The sequence below is a fragment of the Venturia canescens genome, chromosome 1 (assembly GCF_019457755.1).
Source record: "Venturia canescens isolate UGA chromosome 1, ASM1945775v1, whole genome shotgun sequence".
Classification (NCBI taxonomy): domain Eukaryota; kingdom Metazoa; phylum Arthropoda; class Insecta; order Hymenoptera; family Ichneumonidae; genus Venturia; species Venturia canescens.
The window spans coordinates 7,347,448-7,366,450 of record NC_057421.1 but is presented as its reverse complement, the minus strand read 5'-3'; the positions used below and the strand labels follow the sequence as shown (position 1 = coordinate 7,366,450).

At 35.4% G+C, this 19,003-nt stretch overlaps 5 protein-coding genes and 1 long non-coding RNA gene across 7 annotated transcripts; 4 read left to right on the top strand and 2 right to left on the bottom strand.

Annotated features, from left to right (window-relative positions):
• Position 1: 1 nt before the first annotated feature.
• Positions 2-2,615, top strand: LOC122419422 (zinc finger and BTB domain-containing protein 17-like). 2 transcript variants are annotated; one of them, XM_043433967.1, is made up of 4 exons: positions 2-558; positions 810-1,013; positions 1,346-1,941; positions 2,083-2,615. In XM_043433967.1, the coding sequence occupies exons 2-4, from the start codon at positions 910-912 to the stop codon at positions 2,451-2,453; spliced, it is 1,071 nt and encodes a 356-aa protein (XP_043289902.1). In that variant the 5' UTR covers positions 2-558; positions 810-909; the 3' UTR covers positions 2,454-2,615. The 2 variants fall into 2 exon arrangements, with proteins under 2 accessions (XP_043289902.1, XP_043289901.1); XM_043433966.1 differs by having other exon boundaries at positions 6-558; positions 1,296-1,941.
• Positions 2,616-2,829: 214 nt separating this feature from the next.
• Srp54 (splicing regulatory protein 54) lies at positions 2,830-5,731 on the bottom strand. Its single transcript, XM_043433958.1, has 2 exons — positions 5,067-5,731; positions 2,830-4,112 (listed from the first exon to the last, which is right to left on the bottom strand). Exons 1-2 carry the CDS (start codon positions 5,386-5,388, stop codon positions 2,944-2,946), a joined length of 1,491 nt encoding a protein of 496 aa, XP_043289893.1. The 5' UTR covers positions 5,389-5,731; the 3' UTR covers positions 2,830-2,943.
• Positions 5,732-5,880: 149 nt separating this feature from the next.
• Samtor (S-adenosylmethionine sensor upstream of TORC1) lies at positions 5,881-7,154 on the bottom strand. Its single transcript, XM_043433969.1, has 2 exons — positions 6,901-7,154; positions 5,881-6,836 (listed from the first exon to the last, which is right to left on the bottom strand). The coding sequence occupies exons 1-2, from the start codon at positions 7,030-7,032 to the stop codon at positions 5,907-5,909; spliced, it is 1,062 nt and encodes a 353-aa protein (XP_043289904.1). The 5' UTR covers positions 7,033-7,154; the 3' UTR covers positions 5,881-5,906.
• A 209-nt stretch (positions 7,155-7,363) lies between these two features.
• RpL28 (ribosomal protein L28) lies at positions 7,364-8,745 on the top strand. Its single transcript, XM_043433975.1, has 4 exons — positions 7,364-7,488; positions 7,883-7,979; positions 8,287-8,529; positions 8,624-8,745. The coding sequence occupies exons 2-4, from the start codon at positions 7,893-7,895 to the stop codon at positions 8,708-8,710; spliced, it is 417 nt and encodes a 138-aa protein (XP_043289910.1). The 5' UTR covers positions 7,364-7,488; positions 7,883-7,892; the 3' UTR covers positions 8,711-8,745.
• Positions 8,746-10,522: 1,777 nt separating this feature from the next.
• LOC122419431 (uncharacterized) lies at positions 10,523-11,744 on the top strand. The gene is made up of 2 exons (XR_006262894.1): positions 10,523-10,810; positions 10,996-11,744. It is a non-coding gene; the product is annotated as an uncharacterized lncRNA (long non-coding RNA).
• A 2,578-nt stretch (positions 11,745-14,322) lies between these two features.
• Positions 14,323-17,681, top strand: LOC122419430 (ejaculatory bulb-specific protein 3-like). Its single transcript, XM_043433976.1, has 4 exons — positions 14,323-14,472; positions 15,642-15,816; positions 15,943-16,037; positions 17,394-17,681. The coding sequence occupies exons 1-4, from the start codon at positions 14,467-14,469 to the stop codon at positions 17,493-17,495; spliced, it is 378 nt and encodes a 125-aa protein (XP_043289911.1). The 5' UTR covers positions 14,323-14,466; the 3' UTR covers positions 17,496-17,681.
• Positions 17,682-19,003: the final 1,322 nt, after the last annotated feature.

Below are 19,003 nucleotides of genomic sequence, written 5' to 3'. Positions count from 1 at the left end.
GAGTGAGAAAACGAAAAAGCACGGGACATGCGTTTGGCGGGGAAAAGAGAGAGAACGCGAAATACGACGACGACGGCATATACACACAATCTTCTGCTGCAGCTTCGACAAAATTCAATGTGCATATACACACATACTTTAACAGTACTTTAAATATGTTATATATACGAATGCATACATCTTATGATTCATGGAATAGTTATGCGTTATGTCTCGGCAAACGCGACTCGAATTATACGAATATCATCATCGTCATGTAGTTACGAGCAACAAAAACTTGAAGCACGCACATAATGAAACGTTGAATTATACGATATCGCTAAAATGTCATCACGAAACATCACGAGATCATTGTTCAGTCGATCAAACTCAAATTTTTCCATCTAATACGTTGATTCTCGCAATGATGATACATTTTATACAAATTACTTCGTGATAAAAAAATATACGTAAAAAAAAACATCGTTCATACAACAAAGTATTTTCGTGACTGCGTGTCGATGACGAATTACGTATATTCTTACAGTCATTAAGAATAAAGTGATTGGTGACATTCAGGTAAATAAAATCGTGTAAATTCATCGCAGTATGAAAACAATTGAAAAATTCAATATTCGATATAGCATATTCGTCAATAAAAATAAAATGTGACTTCTATTGTCGTCATTTGTTTGTAGAATACGAAAACAAGGAAATGTTGACAGTGGCCATTTGTGTTGAGTCAAAAAAATAGGCAGTTGTAAACCCTTTGTTTACACACACAACAAAAACATTTATTACACATATGGTATATTATTTTTTTTGTTCAGATACAAACGTAAAATAATATCATGGCGAGTGAACAATTTTCGCTCGTTTGGAACAGTTTTCCAACAAATTTGTCTTCCGGTTTGTACACTCTTTTGACGGATGAACATCTTGTTGATGTTACACTTACTGCCGAGGGCCAAATTCTTAGAGCTCACAAGCTTATATTATCTGTCTGTAGTTCTTATTTTAGAGAACTCTTCGAGGTAAGTTCAGAGCGACGGATTATTTTGATTTTACTTAATAATTTTCTCAAAATTTGCTGGAGGTCTAAAATGTAGTCAGAGTTCTCAAAACGTAGCTTGGAGTGTATAGAACGAAGTGTTAAGAAATGCAATTCTATTTTTGATTTCTAATGTCAAAATCATAGATCGAAATAAGTCATTAGCATTGAATTCCAGAATTTACATTTTTATTGAAAAAATTTTCCAAACACCTGGTTTTTTCAATTTGCAAAAATATTTGCAACTATTTATTGATTCTTCTAGGAGAACACTTGCAAGCATCCGATAGTTATACTGAAGGATGTGAATTACAGAGATCTGTCGGCGATGTTACATTTTATGTATCAGGGAGAAGTGAACATAAAGCAAGAAGATATATCAAGTTTTTTGAAACTTGCCGAGACGTTACAAATAAAAGGTCTAACAACTGAGAACCGCACTGAATCTTACATCTCCGGTGAGACTAAGAAAGAGAAAGATTCATTTAGAACAGAAATGTGTGAAGACTTGGCGGAGCAAAATCTAGAAGAGACGGTATCGCAGAGATTGGAAGGTTCCGTTGGTTCTCCTCATCGAGAAAGGTCTCCATCTACAAGAACTAAACAATCCTGTATAAAAGTGACATCCAGTAAGGTTTTTCAGCGCTTCGGAGGAGACTTGGACACAGAAAAAGTAATGCAGCCGATAAACAGAATGTTTCATGAAAACTATGAAGACAGAACAAATGAAATGAAGACAGAACAAATGACAGCGATGAGCGAAGAACCGTTGGATTACACTTCTGAAGTGCGAGCTCCGATGGATGATGGCGAAGAACCATTGAACTACAGGCTGAACGCAAATGATCATCCTCCCCAAGATTTTGGTTTGATTTTACCTCATGCCGAGAATTGTGAGAGGGAAAGCCTAGGTAAGCCCAGCCGGAAGATCCCACTCGACTGGAAGATATTTTCACTTTCTTTTAAAAGCCAAAATTCTGCCACGCTATTGTTTAATACTTGAAACAAAAACTAAAAGACAATGTAAACATGAATATATATATATACGTTAGGGACCGAAAATCAACCGCAAGAATCAAAGGATTTGAACTGTGAAGAAGCGAGTTTTTCGAGAGGAAAAAAACCAGTCAAAGGATTACCAAGCGATTCTTTGCCGTTGGAAACAACCTTAAGGGTTGTCTCCGAGATTGGACCAACGTTGAGAGTCGATAGGGGCAAAGTCGTTCGTATGTACTCGTGTCCATGGTGCTTGAGACATTTTACGCGAAAAGAAAATCTCAAATTGCACGTACGTTACATACACGGTCCCCTCGAGAGTCTCACGTGCAAACTTTGTGGCAACAAGTACAAGAACAGCAACAGCTTACGCGTACACTCGTATCTTTATCATAATACAAGACGCAGCAAACACACTAAGCCATAAATCTTGAGTGGCAATGTCTGATAATGTTTCTTCCCATCCTCTTATTTGTTTTTCCTCCCTTTTGTTTTGCCAAACAAAGCTTTATTGACGTATCGCATGTTATTTGTTGTTATTGAATTATACTTGTAAAATTTGAATAAAAATCGTTATTATTGAATAAAACCTTAGATTATTATTGTCACTGATCCTTTACGACTTTTTGATGCCTTTCAATTTTTACCAATGGTACACCGTTAGAATTGAGCGAATTTTTTTAAACGAAAGAATCGTCTGAGGAAAATAGTAATAGCTTCAAAAAGTACGAAATTGTTCTGTCATGCTTCATTATCAATGTCATATGTGAATGGTGACTGAACATTCAGAAGAAAAACTCGTATAAATATCATTATTATTTTATTGGGACGATTACGCCAATACATGACTCGACCTCAAATTCGCAAAGGAGCTTATTGAATAGGAATTAAATGGAAGAAAAAAAAGAACGAAAGAATCAATTTTCGGACTCTGTTTTGTCCTTGCTATCGCTGTAATCAGATCCTCCGCCTCGTGACTTTTCCTCGGACTTAGATTCCTTATCCGCTCTTTTATCTCTGCTCGATTTTTTCTCGCTTCGTTCTCCCCGATCGCTTTTTTCGCTTCGATCTTTATCCCCGTCGCTTTTTTTTCCATTACTGTCTGATTTGTCTTTGTCACGCTTTTCTTTGTCCCTGCTCTTTTCCGAATATTTAGATTTGGAGGATCTAGATTTGGACTTCGATCTGGAGCGACGCGTCTTCGATTTGGAGCGTTTGCTGCGCGATCTTGATCGACTTCTACGACGGGACGACGGCGACGATCTCTTCTTCCGATCCTTCGATCGCGTCCGAGAGCGTCTCGATCTGGATCTTCGTGACCTTGACCTAGAACGATGACGGCTCCTCGAGCTACTTCGCCTCCGCGAAGCCGATTTTCTTCGACGTTCTTTCGATCGTGAACGTTTCGATCGTGATCGGGATCTGCGACGATGCCGCGAACGTGATCTTCTGTGACGAGAGCGCGATCGTTTGCGCGATCTCGAACGTCGACTGCGCCCTCTCGAACGCGATCGTGACTTGCGACTCCGCGAACCGCTACGACTCCTCTTGTCCTTCGATAACATTCCGATCACTGGATCGATCGCTGCTGATATCAAGTTGTGAGCTTCCTTTACCCTCGACATCGCCTCTTCGATCTCTTTTTGCGCGGCTTCATTGCTCTTCGCTTCCGGTTTCGCTATCGCTTGTGTCGAATGGCACAGTTTTATCGGCTTTTCCGCTAATAATTTACCGTTCAATTGCAATGCCGAAACCACGCTCGACTGTTCCGATAATTCCAGAAGTGCGTAATGCTCAGTGTCAGAATCACGAGTACATAATCTAAGATACTTAATCTCAACACCGTTGCTCACAAAAAAGTCCAACAGTTGCTCTACCGATACCGAAATATCGAGATTTCCTACTACCAAGGTACGCCTTATCTCCTCGATCCTCCGACTGTCCAAGTGTCCCGGGAGATGAGGATATGCTGGTAAACCATTTGCATCCAATTTTGGATCGATCGTAGCTATTACATGATTTGGAGGTATTCCTTCTATCGCGTTCACTACATTTGGAGGCAGTTTCGGTTCCGATGGATATAATCCTGTAAAAAAAACATTTGTGGTATTAGAATATTAATATCAGGACTCCAAGATGCCTGAAATTTCAAATATTTCTACCGTCATTGAGATATATTTGAAATTAACAGTGCAACTCATTTATTCAATAAAATAAAACATGTACTTTTCTTTAAATTACTCAGAAAAAACTTTTTACATGATTGATATGATCAATACATTATTAGTAAAAATATAAATATATCAGGCAATATCCTAAATTGTCATTTCCGGTACTTTTTCAGAACAAAAAATTTTTTTTCTCAATCTTATTTTACATGAGATTTCTATGATATATTTTCATAGATAAATGCAAGAATATGACACTGAAGATTGCAACATTGGAGTCCAACGAAATGATTTTAAATAACTCTCCAATAATTCCAGTAATTCTCCAATTTCGTTCTCTGTTGAATTTGCAATTCGTAGTTTTTCAACCTGCATCGATACTTCATGAAATAAAAAATTGGTCAATGTCAAATGTTTTTTTCCTTCATTTCGTTGGACTCCAACATTGTAAACTTCAGCGTCGTATCAAACTCAGTTGGGATACAACAAAAATTTTGAAGTTCTCCTTTCTCGCATGCATGTCTTGGACCCAGTTGTGAAAGTCTCGAACCTGACTTTTTTTCATTGTCTTTTAACGATGACAAATAAAATTTCATTCTTTTTTCCATTCATGCAAGATCAACAAAACATTTTTACAAAAATAAAAAACGGAACTGAAAAATCAAATATTGATGAAATATTGCAAGGTAAATTTGATTAGGTCTCTCAGATACAGAACTTGCATAGCATTAAGTTACGAAAATTTTTTCGGTATCGAACGTAAAAACACAATGTTTTTTCTAAAGATGAAAATCAATGAAAAAAAAATTCCATCTTACGGTTCTAAAGTTGCATTTATATTAATTTGACTGTGTTTCTTAACGAGACTTTACCTGGAACGACTGTGCCATTGTTCGTAAGTTCAAGTGCTCTTTGTTCGTCCGGAATATCGCCATTCTGATAAGGTATAACAATAAGGGCCCGGTCGATGAAAACAGTGTTAGTCATGTGTTGAGCAACGGCGACGCTACTGTGATCGTGAAATTTGATGTAGCATATTCGGGACTGAACAGGCACAGCGACGTCCCGAATAGTTGGATACAGCCGAATGTCCTCAATTTTGCCCAAATAACCAAACAGTGTTTGCATTTGATCTTTGGTTGCTTGAGGTGCGATATTCGTAACTTGTACGACTTTCGTTGAGCCAACCGCCATTTCGTTGAGATTATGTTTTATGATCGTATCACACACGAAATTGTAGGTTAGTTTATTTTCCGGTGCAGAATTACACCGAAAATTTCACGAATACGAAACTACCGCGTAGGAATCTGTCACGGCGACGTTCATCGTATTGGAACGACGCTTACGCGTACCTTTTAAACGATTTATCACGTTCACTTTGTAATTACTCTATTCACGAATCACAGAAAGGACGCTATAATTTTTTCTCACTCACTCTCTCCACTCCTTATTATGACCGCCGCTTATTTTTTGAGATAACTCGCAGCCCGGAGTCTCCGTGGGCAATACTTTGCCCCAACAACCGCAAAATAAATCACCGACCGGGTCTCTAGTTTCGCCGGAAATTACGCACGCATACTATCACCAAGCGCGTACTGTTGCCGGGTATTACCGCTAGGTAGCGTGAACGGGTGCGCGCGGCAATTCAAGAAATGACGATGTAATTATGAAATGAATGACACATGGTTTCGCTCGCTTTAAAGCTTCTCGATTTATTCAAACACATCACAAGAGCCAGGCATCTCCTCAAAAAATTCAACTAGTTCTTTGCGATCGTACACAACGTTATCTCCCATTATTTTCGCGGGTTCGTCGACAACCTTCGAAAAATCTTGTGGAATGTAAATTTTATCATCGTAACTGAGAAATTTGTCATCCTCATGAATATTTTGTAATTCAAACCATCTAGCAGCGACGTCTCTGTCGACACATTTTCGAAAGACGAGACAATGAAGATGTCGCAATTTTTCGTAGACTATTCTCATGAAACCCATTCTAGATAAAACGAGTCTCCAGGATTTAATGATTCTTGCATTTGCTCCAATGTGATTGGAATCCGGTGTTACAATTATCAATATTCCACGTTCTTTCAACAAATTGTAAGCTTTTTTACAACATTCGAATCTTTGCTTGGGACATGGAAAATATTCCAGAAGCAGAGAAAAAACTACTGCGTCGAAAGACTTTTCTCCCAACTTTTCTATACTTTGTTGGTTGCTAGACAATATTGTAGCAGGAGCTAATTCTATGTTAAGAAAATCACATTGAATTACATTTGCAGTTGAGGGTGCTATATCGATCGGAGTAACGCAAAACATTTCTTCCATACCCAGCGGATTATAGCAACTTCCTACGTCCAACAGTCCTATTTTAGTTCCGCTAACCATACTACTCTCATTCTCGATACATTCAGTGTCTAGAAATTCATTATTGACACTAAGTCCTACTCCATTCATTTTAGACCTAATATTTGTTTCTTTCTGATCAAATTTGGCTTTGCCTCCTTTAAAAAAATAATCATAGCATCGTGACCTGATCCACTGGTTTCTACAGTGTATTGCTGCTCCTTCCTGCTTTCCCATAATTTGTTCGTTCTGCTCCCAGTGATTCGTTGCTAATTCTCTCATCGATGTCGCGTAATTCTGCAATTTTCAAACCAACCCTCATTGAGTTGTCAATTTGTCGCGATTCATCACGCGATCTAACCTTAAGAACTTCCGTACGAGCTAGATGTCTTTCCCATGCCTCCATCGGCCCGTAAAGACGAGACTCTTTCCGCAATTGATTGTGCGTAGATTTTATAAAATTCGCTAATTTCTTGTGATCGTCGCTTGCCATTATGTATATGATAAATTAACGAAAAAAAATAAAAAACGAAAGTTTGACGAAAGAAATAAGCAGCCGTATACTGCTTATACGTGGGTTTGTTTACTTTGGAGAAGTAACATTGCGCAGATTGCGCCTTCGCATTGACATAACGGAAGACGGAAGTGCGTTGTTCCAGCAGCATGTTCGATTTTCGGAGTAAATAGTTCAGCAATTCCCCGTTCAATTTTATGGAAACTACGGAAGTCAGTTGAAAATTAGTATAATATGCATATTTTGTTCGTATGTTTTAAAGTTAACATTAAAAAGCAGTCCGTAATTTATATTAGTAGTAAACGTGAATATATTTTGATTGAGTAGAGGTTTTTAGAACCTTTTGCAAAATTTGATAAGTTGTCATTTGAACACGACATTTCCTCTCCTTCTTCAAGAGTTTCTTTTCCTCTCGCTGCTTTTTGGACGCACGAGGTGAGGAAAATATATTTTCATTCATATTGATATTATTGCGCGATCAATATAAATTGTTCGAGATAGATTGGTCCAATTAATTGCAGTTTTTTTTCTCTCAATAATCATTGGAGTTTTCTTTATTCGTGAACAGCTTTATTCATGGTGAAAAGCACATGTGTCAATTTTTGCACGGTGCACATCGCGATTTCAACATTCAAAGTTTTAATGTTTTTTGAGATCCAATAAAGTGTTCTCATTAAGAAATTAATTGAAATTTTATTTTTATTTCTATTTGCATTAATATATTCAAGTAGTGAATCAATGAATATTTTTTGTGGAAAATCATAACCTCACTTTTCCGTTGTTCGAAGACAAATCAATTCGAGATCTGAACAAGAACTTTGTGTTTCAGGTCATTCATCATGTCGTCCCACTTGAATTGGATGATTATTCGCAACAACAATGCTTTCCTTCTTAAGAAGCGAAACATTAGCAAACCTTTTTCGACAGTAAGTTCAATGTGCCTTGAAATTGATATGCAATAGTACACGCACACATGCTTTTGTAGGAAAAGAGTCCCAGTAGTTCATAATTGATTAGAACTTTTTCGAATCTTATTCTAAATTATTCACTTAGTTCAAATATTTATCCACTAAATACTTATTGAATTTTTCTGAACACATTTATCATCATAAATTGTAATTACATCTTCTTGTGTATTAGCAAGCTGCGTTGATATCTTAATCCTGTTATTCCAATATCTGCTGGCAAGCCTCGACCCATTTCTTATAAACCTTTGTATACTTGATTTTCTAGGAACCCAACAATCTGACGAACCTCAGTAGCTACCGTTATTCCGGCATTGTCCACCGCAAAAGTGTTGGTGTTGTAGACACCCCAGACAAGAAAGGTTTCACGGTAGTCTACAAGAAGCCAAAGGCAGCGCTGAAACCCGCCAAGGCAACAGTCAGACGTACAATGAAAGCAGGAGCTCGTAGATCTCTTTACAAGCTGAAGACTCTCCTTACGGCCAACAAGTACCGTCGGGATCTCACCAAGGTTCGATAAATTTCTATTATTAAACTGAAGATTTAAACAGAAAAGGCTTTAAAACATTTAAATTCCTACAATAATGTTATCTCCCCTTGAACAGGTTGCGTTGCGTCGTGCCAGTGCTGTTCTACAATCACAAAAACCTTTGCCAGCTAAAAAGACTCGTGCTCCTAAAAAAGCCGATTAATTCATGGTTTCCATCAATAAAATATTTTAAACACATACAAATGCTCACTACTTGTCAAAGAATACGAATGATTCAATCATATTTTGCAGATAGAGAAAAATTCTCAATCATTTTCAAATATTTACTAACAATAGAAATTTTTATCGAATAGAAAACAAATACCAAATCTGGAAAAATCTTCATGATATCAGATATTTAAATTTTTTTTCAAACCTCGGAGTAATCTCAACCTAAAGTACATTTTAACGGTAGAGAACACGAGCATTCGTAATCATTGTTGTTCTTTGATGAGATGACTTTTTTTTGTAAATCGTTTTCCGTAAACCTGCTTCGATCCTTCATCGATTATTTTATCACAAATGAACAAACGAGGTGAGCTTCATCCAAACTGTTTCTTTGTATCTCGATATACTTATTCACATGAGTTTTTCTTTTCAGATACTATTTTATCCAGACGCTCTAGACTACTATAACTTCAATCTCCATGACAGGTAAGTTTCTATCATTACTTTTGAATAGTAATGTTCCATTAAATGATGAAATATGCAACCACCAAGATCTATGAATGCCATGATTATTCCTAGTATTTGCTAGCTGAATGTCGAAAGAAAAATAAAAAGAAAACGAGTTTTTGCCAATGGAGCTGTGACACATTTTTTTCTTTACAATTGTTTCAGGACTGACTAAGGCTAGAGGCTGAACTCGGATTTTAGGTGAGTTTGTACTTAACCTTTATGTTTTTAATTTATAAGTGAATTTCAATGATATGATGACTTATGCAACCACCAAGATTTATGAATGCCGTGATTATTCATAGTATTTGCTAACTGACCTCAATTCATCGTATTTTGTTTGTAATTGTTTCAATCTCTTTGATAAAATTTTCAAGATTTCCTTTTTTTTCTACTTCAGATCTTGTTAACCACATTTCTGAGTGATTCGATCCTGGAGGAGTTTTCAAGCGAGAAAATGAGGTAAGAAGAACTTCTACTCAGTGTCAGTCTTTGTATATTTTACCTGATGAAATACGCAACCACCAAGATCTATGAGTGCCGTGATTATTCACAGTATTTGCTAACTGATTGTACAAAAAAATATTTGAATTTAAATAAACCTTGAGAGAATGGAATTATATTTTTTTTATCATTTTTCCAGAGTTGGCGAAAGATGGGAGAGTAATTCAGAAAAAAGGTGAGCTAACAATTTTGCTTCTTTTAATTCACAAGCTATACATTTTTAAATCTTGAATAATAATTCGTTGTGATGAAATATGCAACCACCAAGATCTATGAGTGCCATGATTATTCATAGTATTTGCTAACTGATTTTTTCCCCAGAACTACCAGACTTCAGCCTCGCAAACGAACGTTTAAATTAAATTTTTCATATTTTTTGTTTCAGTGAGGACTCCGGTCAGATCGCAATAACATGAAAACGTTGCTCCTATCGGGCAATATCTTTTCTGATGAACATGAATTCATCAAACAAAGAGGTAAGAATACCATTTCAAATGAATAATGGTCGTAACATACATAAATGGCTAAAAGAGATTGAAAATGAAACAAATCCTGCTACAAATTTTTAATATCGAATTACTATTTCGAACAACACTTATCCAGCAACCACCAAGATCTCTGAATGTCGTGATTAACATATTTGCTACTCTGATTTAAGAGGAAAGACACTTCAACCGTGAAGTTTTAAAAAAACATCAATACTCAATATTTATTGCTTCTTTTTCAGAGCTACAAAATTTCGCTCGCCCCGCAGTCCAATTCCGGAAAAGAAGTTCTCATAAAATGGTAAAAAAAAGTATATCATTTACGTCAAATTTGTTTCAATCTGAAACTGATTTTTTCTCAACTGTTGCTAATACAATTTTTCTGCATTAAACAATTGAAAATTATGATGATATAGCAACCACCAAGATCTCTGAATGCCGTGATTAGCATATTTGCTACTCTGATTTAATGAAAAAAAAAAAAAATGTTTACGTCGGGGATCAAAAAACGAGAATAATTTGAAGTTTCATTGATTTTTTTCAGAGTTACTTTATTTCGCTTGTTTTACTTCGACAACGGGGGAAAAAATTTCCAAAAGGTAAGAAATGTGGTATTATTCTTTTCCAATTAATGATTAATTTATATTAATTATTATTATATTATAGTATATTATATACATTATATTAATATGAATTAATATAATGTTCAAAACCCCCAGTCAGCGTTATGTTCTCCGGAGTCATTATTCATTATTTCATCGTTGTTTATTCATTATACTTACAGGGTCGTTGTCCTCGACGCGGAAAACCTATGGAAACTTATTCAATTTGAATTCTGGGCCGGGTTGAACGAGTTGAGCAAAAACACTCATTTGAATTGTCGTTCACTTTTCCTCCAACGCACAGGAGAAACAAATATCGACGAGAAAAAGTTGAAGAAAAAAAAGAATGAAATAACCGTACGCTTGTGACGGAAAGTTTTACGAACTCGTTCGCCAAGTCCTGTTGATTTTTTCCTCGAGAAGAAGAAGGTCAATGGTATAATAGTCCCAACGCCTGTTCTCGTCAATCTCGTAGCTGTTGAAGGCCAGCAGATCTTCGTGATTCATCGCCAGCTGGTCGACTTTTTTTTCTCATTTTCGAATTACGGTGTATCTCTTATGGAAATTTATCTTTCCCTGTACATCGTTTTTTTTTTCAGTTCGGGTTAACTAGCCAACAGGTTGGAATGATCGGGGATTCCCGAAATCATTTTTTTTGTTTTCGTCTATCTGTCTTTGAGCTTTGCCCCGATGTGAAAATAAGAGGCTGACGATTTCAAACGAGTTCTTCGTGAAACGTAAACCTTTTTATGTTTCATTGTTTTCGGAATTACAATATTTATCAACAGTACGTTTTTTTTTTTCATTAAACTTCAACAACTATGGAAATAAAATACCCGCATAGTCTACGTAAATCAAAGAGCTTCGTATGAAAAATGTTTTCTATTAAAAACTACTGCAAAAAATTTCAATAAATAAATTATTTCCAAAATCTTGTACTATTTTTTACGACGGAACGGCCGATTCTAAAAATTCGACAAGTATTCGTCCTCTTAAAAATTGTCATCGACGTCAAGAAATCTGAACTACGTCACTAAGTCCGATGCTCGGCTTTATTTCCCGGTACACAAGGAAAACGAATGAATTTTGTCTCGAGAGAAATAATAATTTTTTTTAAGCAAAGTCGAAACAGTTTAAACACGAAATGCAAAAGAGAGCACAGTATTTTTTAAATTCGCACTTTTCTTCACTTGGATTCTTGGCATTTTTGTGTGGATATAAAAAATCAATATTTTGCTTTACTTTTGAGTGTTATTTTTTTATGTTTGACTAGAACTTTGTAATTAATGAATATTTGTTGAAAATTGCAATTTTTGAGCTTCGGCGCAGCAAATTTTATGATGAATGTTCAAATACACAACGAATATGAGGTTTTACCTTAAATTTCAATCTGACTCGAAATATGTTTCATGATACTTCTAGTGAAGGCAACTTTAGCCTCGTTTTCCTCGTGTATCAATAGAATTTCAAATTTTTGGAGCATTCTCTACATTTTATTGTAACGTAAAAATTTTATTCCTACAATAAAATGTTGTTCAGTGGCATACACCGTAACGTGTATAATTTTTGTCTGGTATAAAAAATCGGATTTAAACAGTTGTTGAACTCATTAAAAAAAAAAAAAAAAAAAAAAAAAAAATTCGACACAGAAGACAAATAAAATTGAATCAATACTTTAGCTGTAAGTTTTTTTTGTTATGTGCTCACATATTTACATGCCGTTAAAAAATGATTTTACATTTTAATGGTTGTTTTTTTCATTGTTAAAATGAATAACGCAGAAATTTCGAAAATCCGGTTGGCCAGATGAGCTTTGGCAGAAATTATTCGGAAATATAATTTCCCTCAGTGTGGTAACATATGAAGTTCCCTACTTGAAAAACGCGTCGAGGAAAAATGCTTAAAATTTTAAACGACGCTTCATTTTGTGTTATCAGCGTAATGAGAACGTTCAATTTCAATTTAAAAGTATTCCTTTCATTTGGAAGTCTTGAAAATAATTTGTAACACTAACCACGTTCTACGATAAATAAATTTCAATTAGAAATATGAAATTAGTGAAAAGAGATGAAAAATTCAACGAAAATTGTTTCGTTATCTTACAAATTTTTTACGAAGCGTTAGAAAACGAAACGCGAAAAAAATCGAATCGAATGATTTTGAAGAAAAAAAAGGAATATAGAAATTCAATAATTCGCGACGTGATCGATTCGGTATGAAGGGATTTTTTCACGCACACGCTTCGAGCAATTTCTCAATTGTCTTTCCGTCTCTATTGCGACAGAGTCTGAAACTCATTTGCATAAAGGACCACGCAAGTTGGATATAAGAATGTACACTACGTGCTCTCGGGTGGACCTGGGTGTGTCGAATATACCTGTTACACATGATGCGAGAACATCAATCTACCTACGCAAATTCGTGTATAATACGAAACTCTTGTTCATACTTCATTCGACCAACAAACTCATTTAAATGACTGAAGGCTGATTCGATTTTTTGTGAACTTATTTTCCTTGCTATTTTTCTTTTCCAAATACAGCCAATATAAGCAATAACATTGAATAAAAGGAGACGAAATAATCAGCATAATTTGAGATATGACACTGAGATTAGATCGGTCGATAATTTAAGGCCTTAGGTACACTTGTGTTGGGCGGGAAAACCGAGATTTTTTATTAAATATTCCTCGAGTACAATTTCTGAAGAATATTCTCACCAAATTTCACAAAGATCGGAGCATTAGATTCGTAAACAACTATTAATTCGATCCATACGAAATTTATACCACTTATTTATCGTAACAATAGCTCGGGCCTGGGCGAAGGATTTCGTATTTCGTTGAAAAAAAATTGTCACGAAAAACGGAAAATTGAGTACCTCAAAGAATGAATTTTTTGATAAAACTGTTGCCTTTTTTTAAATCAAAATTTTTATGAATCCTCCGTCCAGGCCCAAGCCATTATTATAATAAATAAGTGGTATAAATTTCGTATGGGTCGCATTGATAGTTTTTTCGTATGGATCCCATAAATAACTGGAGTTTCGCAATTTTGAGAAATTTTTAGATGAAAAAAATTGCACAGAATGTCGTTCACAATTTTTCAATAAACATTGATTTTCTTGTCGAAAAGAATCACGAAAATCACGTTTTTTCGGCCGCTGCAAGTGCATCAAAGCCTTAATAAATGTTCCCCAATTCGAAACGTTTGTAGTAATTTTTTACAAATCATCGTGTGACAGAATAAATCGAAATAACTCGAGGAGCCTCATCATTTGTTTTTCTCGACATTGCGCACGGAACAAAATACTCATAAAAGCCAAAACTTTATAAGGAAAAATCGAAGAACAGTATTTTTTGCTTCATCGCACGCACACACGAATCCTCAGAAAGATCTCATCAGTATTCCGAAATATAAGTACAAATAATGAAGCGTGCAAGCAATGGGCAAAAACGCAAACACACGTACAAAGCTATTTAAATATATTCGTGTACGTTTGCGTGTGTGGGAATGTAAAACTCGACGCGAGGACCACGAGTGAGAGAGTTCGGCGAATTAGGATCTTTCTGGACATCCGCTGGGTATAAAGAGCCAGATCTCGTAGCCCCCAGCATCAGTTGCTTAACTTCGCAGTCAGCTTACGCACCAAACATGAAGGTAAAACGTTGCTAAATTCATCGAGAGTAAATACAGTGATTGTTTTCTTAACTTTCGCGCTCGTACACTCGCTCACCACATTCACGATTCGACGTTCCGTTAACACAAGCAAAAGTTCAACTTTTCTTACAAAATTACCACTTTTTTACAATTTTTCAACAAAATCAACTCTACTCGAGTTTCTATACAATCGATCGAAAATTCTAAAAGTGTTTCGGTCCAGTCACGAACACTGGCAATATTAGTGACGAGCAAATCTTGAAGGCAGGATCCAAATTCGACACCAGCCCAACGCCTAGTGTTCGAACTGCCCACAAAAGATAAATATTTAAGGAGTTTCGGTACAAAAGTCTAAATATTAAGAAATTGATCAAATTTGGTGATAACGTTCTTCAACATCAAGTGCGAAAACACAAATTTTTTCAAAATTTTCTTCTACTTAGTTATCGAGTAATTACGCATTAAAGCAGATTTCTTATGCCCGAAATGTATACCTGTATATATGGAAACGCTATGCTTGTACACGTGAACTTTAGTGATCAATTACTCGATAACTGTGTAGAAGAAAAATCTTAAAAAATTTGTATTGTCAAATTTGGCACTAAAGAATATGTTGACCAAATTTTATAAAATTCTGAACTTTTTGAAATTTTTTATGCTTTTAGCATGGTTTAGCGTGGCAACATTGTATCGCCTGTACCGAAACTCCTTAATATTATTTGTATGTCATTGCAATCGTGCAATGACATACAACAGTGGCCTGATGAGACACTAGGCATTTGGCTAATATCGAATTAGGACTTTTTGTCATCTCGTATATACCGAAGTCATTATTCATTATTATATTGTAGAACTTTTGTGAATTTTTACTGTGCCAATTTTTTCAAACCTCAAATGCGCATTGAAAGTTTTATTTCAGTTAAAATAAAATTCTTCTGCTTCGTCTCGTGTTTGTTGGGCAATAAATATATATAAAAATTTTCTCGAGTGACTGATTCAATCGTTCTGCAAAATATTTTTTTCAGGCAATTTTTTGAAATGTTTGAGTTTGTTTTGAACTAATGTACGACTAGTAAATATTGAAAAAAATTGATAAACTCTTTGCTTCCATTTTCAACACAATTCACGGTGTATTTATTTTACGCGGATGTGCTCGTTTCTGGGTCCAGGTAGCCGTCGTTTTTATCGCTGTTGTAGCGTGCGTCGCTGCTCAAGGTACTTTTACGACGAAGTACGACAACGTTGACATCGATCAAATCCTCAGAAGTACTCGGCTCCTCAATAATTACGTCAATTGTCTTCTCGATGCTGGAAATTGTACTCCCGATGGTAAAGAGTTGAAGAGTGAGTGGTCGTTCTGCAATAAAAAAAAATGTTTTTTTTTCTATATTTTTCACTTGAACTAAAAAAAAGTCGCAAATTTGTTTTTATTATTCGGATCTTTTGAAAAAACGACAATTTTTTTTACAGAATCACTGCCCGATGCTCTGGCCAGTGGTTGCGCCAAATGTAGCGAAAAGCAGAAGGCCGGCAGCGAGAAGGTCATCCGGTTTCTAGTAAATGAGGTACGTTCACCTTTCCTCATTTTAAGGTAGTTCATGCACGAAACGATTTTCTTAAGAAAATCTTGAAATTTACGCAGAACTTAAATGGATCTGAGACGCACATCAAATTTTCAAGGGTTCGTCTTATTGGTTACTTAGATAAACGTGCTTAAATATGAAAAAAAAACACACACAGGGGTGTATGCGTAAAAAATCGTTCATCTTTCCATACAACGAACGAACGGTTCTTACGGAGTTTGTGAAAAACGTACACAATAACAATGAAGTATATAATGAAGGTCTGGAAAAAATTCGAGACGATTGCCTCGATAGTGATAAAGATATATTGCGTTAAGGATTGAACGAAATTGGTAATGAGCACTCGTAAAGTCTCACATTTGCTTATTTTGACATTTTGTTTCTTCTTGGCTTGGGCCATTCCTGTTACAGCCTTCTGTCTTTTTATTAACACCTTTTTCTTTATTGATTTTCCTTTGAGCTCTCTAAAGCGATTTTTTTAAAAAAAAAAAAACTATAGTCAGGGACGAATAGAATTTCGAGTTCAGTCGATGATGGTTTCCCAATAAATTAATTGCTTGTCATTTCATTCGCCAAAAAATAAGCTGGAAAAGCTTATTTACAATTTTGAATTAATAACTCTGACATTAATTTGGAGTGATAATATTTTTAATGAGGAATTAAAAATCGTCTCAATTTAGACACCCGAAAAATACGATCCTACGGGCATAATCTACTTTAAAGTTGTTGGAAGTAAAAAAAATTGGAAAAACAAAAATAATTGACAGTCCGTAAGAGTAATTTAAAGACTCTCGAGTTATGTAATCCGTCCCAATTCAAACTGCATTTTCTCCCTATTACATTGCGAGTATCGGTTGCGAATGTTCTTCCCAACTTGCATTTCAACTTTCACGATTTATTGCAACGTTCCTGATACTTTTACTGTAATAAAATATCTGCATCGCTCGTAGTATCGTTTTCATGCAATATTTCCTTTTATAATTTACCAACATTATGAAAATCGCTGCTAATCGTCCAATAAAATACGAACAGTTACGACTCGCGATTGTGTCCGCACGAGAGCGTAACTTTGTTTCGCTTGCAAATTTCATGAGTAATATTAAAATCTACAAAATTCCTGCAATTTTTTAAAAGTGAAAAAAAAATCTACGAAGAAAATGGGCTCAAAGACTAAATTGTTGTTTCACAGTAAAATTGAAGAACGTAGAGCAATTATAAGCAAACAAAACTGGAAAACAATATGCAAATCAATCGCACTCATGCGATATTTTGCAACAGTTCATTTTCATACTATTCAAACGTGTTTTTAATGATTTGTTTTTCCCCTCTCGTTCATAGCGTCCACAAATTTGGGAAAAACTCTCCGCGAAATACGATCCCAACAACGAGTACAAGAGCAAGTTCCAAAACGAAGCTAATAAACGTGGAATCACCGTTTAAGAGACAAACAAAAGCGGACCGAAGGTTTTGAGGGTGATGAAACGAAAATGTCTCATTATAGTAATGCAATGATTCTCATTCGAACTTCTTAAATTGTCTCGACATCGTTACATATCTCGTGTTTATCATTTTGTTATTTTTTATATGTCATTGTAAATGAATTTTGAATAAAACACTCAAAACTTATCTCCGAACACGTAAGAATTTATTTCGAGAATTTTAACGAGTATGGTACGAAGGAATATCTGCTTTCGAATTGTAGTACGAGGAGTGGGATCTGCAAAACTGGTTGAGAAGGCGTGGCTCGAGGGCGCCAGTCGAACTGTTTTGTTTATTTTTCTTCGAATAAGATTTAATTATAAGCGTTTCGAGATCAATGTAAACAAGGATGGAAATTATTATATTTTCGAGAAAAAAACTTCCCAGGCATGAGAATTTCCAACGCTTTTCAGTACTATAATAATAAAAGCTTCGACTAAGCTCTGTCCTGCCTCCGAGTTTTCGAACGTTGCTTTAAAGTACTGACAGAGGCCTCATCAAAATACTCCAACAGCTAAACCCTGAAAAATAAAATATTTTTCGTCAATATTTAGAATGAAATGAACTTAAATATTCGGAACAAAACAAAAAATTTCGGCGTCGAAATTAGATGATAAACTGTGTGAGACTAATTTAACACTCATTATTCATTCGTTTGACTTGACGTTTATCATTAATTATAGAGGAAACTCTAATTGCTGCGAGAAAACTCTAATGCACAGTAATGAAGGCTTGCAAACAATCTCATAGATTATACACAGCTTCACTAAAAAAGTGAAGCATTGTATTGTATGCTAATTAAATCAGTTCTACATTTTCCTAATATTTTTCTATCCAGACTAATGCACTGCAAATAAGCACAGTTAAGTTGAACGAGCCTGTCTCCTTAATTTAAAAAAAAAACATTAATAACGATAGATTTGCAAAATCTATTTTGCAATCTTATTTTTTTTTCAAGTGATCATCTATGAATCGACCAAATGATTTTTTTTCCAAGTTAGCTAACCATGCATGGTAATTCTTTTCTGAAAGAGTTTTCCTGCAAAAAAAAACAACTATAGTTACTACAGTGAAAAAAAAAGCTCAAGAGAAATTCGTGTGGTGAATTGGTGGAAAAAATGTCAACGAACTGCCGGTGTGGAACAATTGGTTAAACGTTACGAAATCCTTTGGCAAATTACAATAAAAATGTGCCATCGAGTATCCTGCATTTGTCAATTGATTATTCTACAAATCTATATCGCTTCAAATATTTCTTTAAGACAATAAGATAAGATATGCTAAGATACGAAACCACTAAAATTACGTTCCATTGGTGGAAAGGAGGTCGTAGCGGTTCCTCGTGGTCAATTGACCGTATAGAATTTTTTTTTTTTTAACTGCGAATTTCCGATACGATGGTGTCCAAGAAATTATTTTTTTTATATATCCCCAATATAACGTTAACAATCCTGAGCCATCAGGTGATA